Here is a 9,724-nt window from a genome sequence, read left to right as displayed (position 1 = left end):
TAGCCCTTTGGAGCAAAGTTAGAGGTTCTGAGTGCAAGGGAGCTCCAGGAGCCCTGTTTACGCTTTCATCCATTCATTAATCCTGTCTCCCATCCCACTGCCCTCCTCCCTCTCTCCTCTTCTCCCTGCAGGCCAGCCAGCTTGGCGTGTACAAAGCATTTGTGGATAACTATAAAGTCGCTCTGGAAACAGCTGAGAAGTGCAGCCAGTCCAACAACCAATTCCAGAAGATCTCTGAGGTGGGCAGCTCCCTGCACAGCCCCTGACAACTTGGAGCCTTCCAGTCTTCTGGCCTGTTGCCAGTTAGGGAAACAGTTCCCCTGAGGGTAACACTTAGAGAGTAATGATTTGTTTGATTTTGTTATTCTATTTAGGTTACTCTTATTAAAACAGAGGAGACAAAAAAAAAAAAAAAAAAACAGGAGACAAAAAAGGGGAAAAAAAGCAGTATTCTCATGCACTGTGGTGACCTTGGGCAAGTCACTTCCCTTCTCTTGGCCTTATTTCCTTTCCCATCAAATGAGGTATCTGGATTCTTCAGCTCATCCCAAACTTGCTTGATAAGAACCACCAGGGGCACTGTTTAAAATGCAGATCTTCAGATACCTTCCCTCAAAATTTAATTTGGAGAGTTTGGGGTGGGACCCAGGAGTCTATATTTTTAACAAACTTCTTAGGCGATGGTGGTCTCTTAAGAGCTTTGCAGTCCCCCCGACAGAGAGAGGACTGGGGCCCTTTGTGTGGAGAAGCAGCACTAGCCCCTGCCGCTGCAGCCAAGCCTTCCTTCCACACTCTGGAAGGAAGCAGGGCAAAGATGCTAATGGCAGGGAGGAGCTCTAATATCCTTCAGGAGCACAGCCCAGCCTACCTCTTTGGTCAAAAGAATCTCTGTAAGCATCCCACCCCCGAAGCTGTTGGCCTCACAGCTCCAGCTCCAAGCTTGGGTCAAGAGAACCTCTGGTTCTAGGGAGGGGGAGCTCCTTCTGCAGTTTTGGAAATTCTGCCTTACAGGCCTCCTTGGACCTTTTGCATTCCCATATCCGCTCTGATGCTAGAAAAGTTGGTGAGATACGGGATTGTGTTTGTGAGACTCCTGGGGTTATGGGTTATACTCCAGCTTGGAATCAGCTGAAAGGCAGCATAAGAGTTGGACAGATGGAGATGAAAATACCAGCCTGATTATAAGTAAAAGGCAGATTGGAAAAATCTGGACTTGGATCTGTAGCCACATTGGGCTTGCTGATGCTTCCTTTCCACAGTTAAACACATCTATCAGAGATGGAAACGGGGAGCTAAGCTTAGTTTCTTCTCCCGGACCCAGCCAGCAAGTGAGTCACCCTCTGCCTAGGAGGACAGAGTTGGGTAGGGAAGTCCCTGTCTGTGGAGTCACAAGGTTAGAGAAATGGTGCTTCCCTTCCTTGCTCCCAGCCCTTCCTGGGAACAAACTGGATATGCCTGATTAGCTGCTCAGGGGAGCAGAGAGTGGTGAGCCTCCTCTTAGCCTAGGCCCACTGCCCCTTCTTGGGTCAGCAGGAACCCCTGCACTCCTCCCCAAGTCCTTCTGGAAGCCTGCCATCCCCTTGGCCTGCTGCCAGGTGGCTTCTCACCCTGACTCATGTGCTCATGCTGGCGCTTCCTACTGGCACTTCCACTTAATTACTGCAATTAGGGCCCTTCTCTGCAGTGGAGCAATTTCCTACCTCTAGGCTACACTGAGGTGGGTGATGGGCATGGAGACAAATTTCCTGAAGCAGGGAATCCAGTCACCAGCCAGAGACACAGACCTGAGGAGCTGAGTAACCCCCTTCTTCCCACCCCACACCCATGTTCCATCCCTACGGGTTTTTTCTGTTGAGAAACAGCTTGAGGCAGGAGTAGGAAATGTGGAGCTCCCACTGCCTGGGCCTTCCTCACCTCCCTTCCAGGCAGAGCAGGCAACATCACCTGGGTTCCTGACCTTGGCCTCACCTCACCCTGGCCTCCCTGCTGACATTCCACTTGGAGGTGCCTGCAAGTGAGGATTGCATGACAGCTCCAGTTGCAGGCCATCGTGGTCTGTGGCCAAGGGCTAGAGCTGGAACCTCTCTCTAAAGGCAGAGAGAAGAGGATCAGATCAGCCATCCCTAGTTTCTTTCTAGCACTCATACCAGGTCACTTTGCTTAGGGTTCAAGGAGGGGTATTGCCTCTTCATTGCTTGCAATTTCCTCCCTGATGCTAGCACCCATGGTGTGGGGAGTGGCAGGTAGGGTTGGGGGCTGAGTGAAACCCTCTCGGTGTGGTAAGATATAGGTGAGACTGCCCTGTGGAGCTCAGTCTGCCCTGGGTGCACTGCCTCCCAGCTTGCCCCTGTGCAGATGGGCACAACCCCTTGCCCCTTATCCCCAGGGCTGCTCATGCCCTAAGGTGCAGGTACATCTGCTGTTTGTCCTCTCAAATCCCAGGTACCCCAGGCTGATGTGGACAGACCCGTAAATAGTGGCTGCTGCTGGGGGATCCAGCTCTTGGCCCCTCTCTGGAAGGCCCTCAGAGTCACCAGGGAGGGGCTTTAGGGGGTATGTCTGAAGACCACCAATGTTAAAGACCTCTCTGGCACCCAGAACCCCTCTTTCTTGCCTGCACCCAGCTTCAGTACTCCACAGGATCATGAGTGTGGCAGAGGAAGTCGAGCTCATAAGTCAGGGAGAGACCTGTGCTTTGGAATTTGTCCTCCTATCTGCACTCTGGGTTTCAGAGCACTTCTTGCTGCTCTGTCCACATCAGGGGGATGGGGAGGCTCAGAAGGCAGGCCATGTAGTGATTCCTCCCCTCTGTTTGGCAGGAACTCAAAGTGAAAGGTCCCAAGGACTCCAAGGACAGCCACACATCAGTCACTATGGAAGGTACTCTGGGGACCGGGTTGGGTAACAGTCACCTTCCTTTGTCTGGTTTCTGTGGACTATAGTGCCCTGCTTGTGTGAGCATGTGCACGTGAGTGTGTGTGTGTGTGGTGCACAGACGCGAGGAATCCAGCCTCTGTCCCTCGGCAGCCAGCCAGCTACAAACGTGCTCCTCCTTAGGATGCCAGCAGGCAGCTCTCTCCCCTCCTCCCCTCCTCCTCCCCCCTCCCGTCTCTCCACGCACCTCCCCTCTGCGCCCCTCCCCCTTGCGAGAGGAGCACTCTGAAGCGGCTGCTTGATTCAGGCTGTGCAGCAGCAGCCGACAAGGTGGCTGAGTGGCCAGGCTGCTGATGGGAGCCTCCGAGCGATGGCCGCAAGCTCCTGCCGCTGGGACGGAGGCTGCCATGGAAATTCTTCTCATCATTCGCTTCTGCTGTAACTGCACCTATGGTAACCCAGGCCCCCCTCTCACGGAAGGTGGTGTAGCTTCCCACCTCTGGGGCTGGCTGGAGTGGGCTTATTTGTGGCTGGGGAGGTTGGGGGGGCAGCAGGGAAGGGGGGTGCAAGCGGCTGGATCTGTGTTTACCCCTGTTCTGGCCAGCATCCAGCCTGGAGTTGAAGTCTGGAGCCATCCCTGGGCAGGGTGGCTTGGAAATGGGGGGTGGGGGGGAATTGGGGAATGGGGGAATTGTGGCGTGGCTTAGGAGGGAGTAGGCAACTTCCTGGAGATGCTGTTAAGGAGAGAAAGTGACAGGGCTGTGCCTGCAGGTGTGGCAGCCCTGGGGCTGGAGGGGGGGTCAGCAGGGGCCGCCAAACAGTGGCATCTGGTCTGGGCAGCAGTGCCTCTGCCCAGGGGGGCTCCAGCTCCTGCTACAGGGACAAGTTGGGAGTTTCTTTGTTTCGGGGAGAGAAAAGAAGAGGTTGAGCCGCTAGGGTATTGTGTGCTCCGAGTGCACATGCTGCCTTCACAACATTCTCTCCTCAGAACTGTGGTGATGGGAGAACAGGGCCACGGTTGGGAGAGCAGGAGAGAACTGGGTTGTTCCCAGAGGGTGTTTCTAGCTAATGGAGACCCTCAAGCTGAGGTTCTGGTGCTTGGTGCATGCTGGTGGGAGAGGGGGGCGTGGCAGGCTGCTGCTCTGTGAAGGTCATGTACTCACCGGTCAGTGGAAGGGACCCAGAGCAGTCTCTGGGCAGCTTCTTCAGCAAGGGGGTCCTGGGACAGGCATGTGCCGTCAGCCGGCGCTTGCTCAGCCCCGGCCGAAGCAGGCCTAGGCAAGGAGGTGTCTAGAAGTGGACCCTACCTGCTGAGGCAAGAAGTGCTTCAGGGATGATCCAGGCTGCCTTTGGCAGGGGTGGGGGTCAAGTGTTGCCTCTAGGCCAGCTGTCCTGGGCCCCACAGTGTGTTGGAGTGGCAGGTGGCTGGTTTTAGGATCTTCTTCCCTCTTACCAGGCGTTTTGTCTGCACCCTCTCAGTCACTTTGCCTTCACATCTCCGTGGTAACCTGGAGCTCCTTGGCGAAGGCTGAACAGAGGGGGGTGGCAGTTTGTTGGAGGAGAAATGATGAGGTTTCTTAGGCTCTTTCTCAGAGGCCACTGTGCTCAGGGGGGCTATTGTCCACTCACCTTCTCAGGCTGTCCTGGGCCGAGGATCGCTGTGGTTGGAGGAACCCCTGGGCCGCCCCTCTCCAGCTGCCGCAGCAGGACAGCTATGGGATCTCTAGTCACTGGCCAGAAGCAGCCCTGTGCCCCACCTGCTGGCTCAGATTCTGACAGGCTGGGGTCAGGAGGAGAGATGGACTTGAAATTGGCCTGTTTGAAGATCAGAAGAGAAATGCTGGCCTAGGAGTAGGTCAGGTCTCAACTCTGCCACCTTAAAAAAGAAAAGGGATTGGTCCTTGGCTTCCTCTTCCCTCCCCAAAAGGGAGTTTGGTCTTAGTGATACAGACCTGGACCTGGAGTTCAGTGTTTCTTTGGTTCCTGAGATGCTGTCTTTGAAGTCAGCTTCAAAGTGGGGAGGGAGGAGAGAACGAGCCCTTCCCAACCACACTATTTAGGATCTTCTCAGCCCCTCCAAGGGAGGCTGCTTCTGGGGTGCCCCGGGGGAGATTCTACACTTGGGGCTCACTCTGGCTTAATGGTTATTTGCTGAGCATCCACCCTGCAGATCTCTGTGCCAGATGCTGGGGAGGGGGGTAGATTCAAAAGGAAGTCATGTGTGATCCAGCCCCCACCCCCCAAGAGGGGACTCACTTTGGTAACAAAAGAGACAAGCTTACCCACTCCTTCCTGGTGAATCTTTCCAAGGATCCTCCCAAGGGTCACTGAGCTTTTACAGATGCTACCCTCCTGTACCAAAGAACTCAAAGTTAGGAGCATGGGTAGACCTGCGTTCAAAACCCAGCTACCATTGGCACCTTGTCATTGTGAGCAAGTCACATAACTTCTCTGTGCCTTAGAGAGGTTTCCTCACCTGTAAATGGGGCTAGTGATAATGGCTTCTCTTTTTAATCAAAGGAAATAGTGCATATAAGATAGTGCCACTAGACACAGTAAGTACCCAGCAAACTACAGAGAGGCCAGTTTGCTCACATCAGCAGTCTTTTAGGCACTGTGGGTGTGGTCTGCAAAAGTGCTCACTTTTGAGTCAGGGAAGGCTCCCTGGAGGAGGTGGGGAGACAGGCATTGTAACTTGGTAAGTGGTGTCTATCTCAAGAACAGGAATGGCATGGTGAGGAGAAGGGAGGGTAGGGGAAGCAGCTGGGCCTGGGAGAGCCATGGAACAGATGAGGGGGAGAAGGGTGGGGTCCCCTGCATTGCCAGGGGAAGCCAGTGCACAGGGGCCCTGGGGAGCGCAAACAGAACATTGGGGTTGTTCTTCCTCCCCTTCTTCCCTCCATATCTGACTGTGGCCCCAGGGTGCTCCTCCTACCTTTCCTCCTAGATCTTCTCCCCCAACCTGGGCAGTCATTGCATATCCCCAATCAGGTAGATTCAAGGCAACCGCAGGCATATTAATAACCCCTCTGAAACCCAAGCCACCATTTGTTTAGATCTCTGAGCTTAGTCAGAAACCTCTTTCTCCTGGGACCTGAGAGAGGGACAGAGCTGACATGGCAGTATCAGCTATCCCCGGGCTGGAACTCCAGGGCCCACCCTGGCAGCTATCTGCTGAACTTGCACTTTCTCTTGGGCCTTTGGGGTTCTCGGGTGTTATTTCACCCTGAAGATGATCTGAGCCACAGGTAGGTACTCTAGTGTCAGTACCGAGTCCCCCCACCTGGGCTGGGAACTGGGCTCCACCAACCCAGGATACCCTAAGGCTGGTCCTGCTGGTCTTAGCTCCCATAGACCATGAGGAGGGTCTCTAGCAACTGCTAAGTTAAGAGGGGGCTACAGATAAGTCACGGGAAGTGTGTTTGCATAAAGAGTGGTTTTCAACCATAGCTACATACTAAAATCTGCAAAGGAGCTTTTTAAAAAATGCTGATACCCAGGTTCCAACTAGCAGAGCCTGGGATTTAGTTGATGAGGTGGGGAGAGGGGGACAGGCAGCTGTTTCTTTCAGGGGCAGCCAAGCCAAAACTGCAGATAAGGCTCATGGCATACCACTGAGACTGTATCTTCTCCACAGCCAGCAGATAGCTCCCCATAGCGTCTGCCCAGTGATGCGTGGGGTATTTCTGTCCAGGGTTCCAGGGAGCCCTTTGGTTTGGAGACTGGCTAGGGCATGAATGGTGGCTCTGGCACTGTCATAACCAGCATCCCACCCCTTCCTGCCCTTGTGGCAGGAGAGCAGAGGTCATGACCCCATGGACAGTGACATCCAGGTTTAGGACTCAGGCTGAACCACCTACCTATGTGGGGAGGGGCAAGCCACAGCTGCTTGCAGGAAGCTCTGCTGGGAAGTGTGGTCAGCCAGCTGCTGCCTCCACCTGTCCCTACTGAATCCCAGCAATCCTCATTTGGTGTCCTGGTTGGCCAAGGGCTGTGGGGAATGCCCCACGCTGAGTCTGAACTCTTTTCCCCAGCCCCTTCAGCACCCCCAGAGGCCCCACCTGAATTCCTTCAGGAAATCTTTGCTGTCTCAGCTGCCACTTGCTCAAGAGCAGAGCCTTTGTGCGAAGGGCTGGCCTGCCTCCCTGGCCCTCAGCCTGTCTTAGGCCTTTGTTGGGGAGTTTGATGACACAGAGGCCAATCTTCTCCTGGAGATGAGGCCAGCCGTGTGGGTCAAAGCAAAGCCTGCCATGTCCAGCTGGTTGGTGATGCCAGGCCTTGGGCCAGAGGAGTATCAGAATGGTTGGCGTGGGGGAGCTGCCTTCCCTGGAAAAACATCTTGTCTCTTCCCTGTGTTCTGAGGTGCTGGGAGTGTCCGAGATGCACTAGAGCTCTGTGGGGCAAGGCTAGGGATAGCCGTATGATGCAGGCTTAGGGGTACAGAGGAACATCTTCATCCATTCTGAGCCTGGTCAGACAAGGATATCCTGAGAGATGGCCCTTCAAGAGGTCACATCTGATAGGAGACAGGATGAGGCAGGTGGGAGGGGACCTGGGTTTCCAGGGCTGAATGTCTGACTGTTGGCACTGTCTGGCCCACCATGGGAAAGAATGGAGCTGTGACTTCCTCCCCGTGGGTGTCCATGAGGCGGGTGGAGGGATAAGGCTCATCTCTAAGGTGTCAAGCTGCTCCCTATATTTCATCTGTCCTGTGCCCTTCTCCCCACCTTTGCCCACAGCTCTGCTCTACAAGCCCATTGACCGTGTCACCAGGAGCACCCTGGTCCTACATGTAAGTGTCAGGCCCCTGAATGGCTAGAGAGGGGTTAGAAGTTTAGTGGGAGATGAGCCTTGGGTGGTGGGCACTGGAGTCACTGAGAGCAGCCCATGTTGGGAGCTGGACAGCGAGGCCCTGACTACCCACCTGGCCTGTGGTGACCACACCACTGGGGCCAGAGCCCAAGTATAGCTTGGCTACTAAGCTTGACATTTGGCCAAATGTGTCATAGAGGCAGGCACTTCCTGCCTCCCCACCCCTTGCCTAATGGTCTCCAGGGTCCTGGGAGCAGCTGTGGGGTGGGTAGAGGGGTGTTTCTCCCAGCTGCTTGGGGAGATGAGACTCCACCTGTCTTGCTCTGCCCAAGGGGAAGAGTATTGACTGCAGTAGTAATAAAGGGGCACCCCTGCCCCCACCCCTGCTTCTCTGACCCTCATTTTTAGCTCAGATTTTACAGGCATGACCAGATTGGAACTTGGGTCCCTTAATGCCCCACCTTGGAATTCCTTTGGTGAAGATTGAGTCCCTACTGTCTTCTCGTTGAGCCCCAGAACTACTGCCCCCGACTCACCACCCCACCCCTTCCCAGGACCTGCTGAAACACACGCCAGTGGACCACCCAGACTACCCACTGCTGCAAGATGCCCTCCGCATCTCCCAGAACTTCCTGTCCAGCATCAACGAGGACATCGACCCCCGCCGGACTGCGGTCACAACTCCCAAGGGAGAGGTGAGCGCAGGACCCAGCCTAGCTTTTCACCCAGGCTGAGAAAGGCACAACAGACCACATCACCCATAAAGGCTGTCCTGCTTAGATGGGCACCACTGCCCTATCCTTTGTGCCTCTCCAACCTTCATCTCCCATGCCCAGCCAAGAAAAGGTCTTCAGGTCTCATTTATCTTCATAATAATCCACTAGAGAGTCTCTGCAGATCTGACACAAGGCCATAAGTGTTGGAACCAGATCATTCAGCAGGGGTTATCTGTCTTTAAGCCTGATGCGCTGTCCCCTAGACCAGGGAAACCAGGGGCTCTGGCTATCACATTATTGAATGTAAACACCCACTGTAGGCAGTATGATGCCCCCAGGGTCTCCTGGAAGGTAATGGCTCAGCCTGAAGGAGCCCAGGGAATCTGAGAGCAGAACTCTGAGCTCTGTGTTAACAGCCTGCATGAACAGGTGGGCAGGAGGTAGGGAGCAAGCCATAAAGCAAGACTTTATCTTGAGGACATAACTGAACTGTCACCACCCCCCCAACCCAACCTGAAGGGTTAGTACAGTGAATGTTATAAAGCAGATATGAACAGTTTGAAGGATTGGAACCAATATTAACTGACAAACAACTTCTATCTAAATTATCATAAAAATGTTTAAGTAAAAAAAAAAAAAAGGGAGGGAAAGGGGGTGGGTGATGAGGGTTTCAGATTGAACAAGATCCTTACATTTCATCTAATACATTCAATCCTGACTAGAGTATACCAAAATTACTACAAAAGTAATGAAAGGCTGGAACAGGAGGTGGCCAAGGCTGTCAGGTTGCTGGAATGTCCCGAGGACAGATGTGGTATAGCAGCTCCAGTTCCTTGGGGGCCCTTCTTCGTGGAAGGGTGGGGATACACCAGAGAGGAGAAGCAGTGTGAAGAATTGGAGGGACAGTTACCCATATGGGTCAGCAACCTGGCCCTTATTCAGTACTTCCTGTCCAGGAGAGATAATTAAGTGGCATTTAGGAGTGAAGACTGGCTGGGTTTATGCTCCTTTGTTACATTTGTGAGCCTCCAGTGTCTCCTAGGGAGGGAAGTAATGAAGGGGTCTGGAGCATGACTAATGAGGCACAGAGAGCTGTCTCTGTGTACAACCCTTAGCCCCGGTTTACAAACCCTGGAATGTCACTGGTTGGTTTGACTCGAGGATATCTGAAAGATCTCCAGAGGGTTTAGAGCACTATCAGTTTCAGATCATTTTAACTATATATTTTCACCATGCTCACCTACATATTGCAGCATATGTAGGTCACACAGTATATAACAAACATGGGATAGGCTACGGCAGATTGTGACAACCCCTGAGAA

The 9,724-nt window shown here is 53.7% G+C and overlaps 1 protein-coding gene across 6 annotated transcripts in view; it reads left to right on the top strand.

The window, feature by feature from the left end:
- The window catches only part of ABR (ABR activator of RhoGEF and GTPase), a 185,987-nt gene that overhangs the window by 126,446 nt on the left and 49,817 nt on the right, over window positions 1–9,724 (top strand). For all 6 annotated transcript variants that reach the window (XM_077851838.1, XM_077851837.1, XM_077851842.1 and 3 more), the window contains 4 exons: window positions 132–239; window positions 2,820–2,880; window positions 7,614–7,666; window positions 8,241–8,381. In XM_077851838.1, coding sequence (XP_077707964.1) covers window positions 132–239; window positions 2,820–2,880; window positions 7,614–7,666; window positions 8,241–8,381 — 363 coding nt within the window. The remainder of the gene's footprint in view (window positions 1–131; window positions 240–2,819; window positions 2,881–7,613; window positions 7,667–8,240; window positions 8,382–9,724) is intronic.

The sequence above is a fragment of the Canis aureus genome, chromosome 16 (assembly GCF_053574225.1).
Source record: "Canis aureus isolate CA01 chromosome 16, VMU_Caureus_v.1.0, whole genome shotgun sequence".
In the NCBI taxonomy this organism is placed as follows: domain Eukaryota; kingdom Metazoa; phylum Chordata; class Mammalia; order Carnivora; family Canidae; genus Canis; species Canis aureus.
This window is presented reverse-complemented; position numbering and strand designations above follow the sequence as displayed.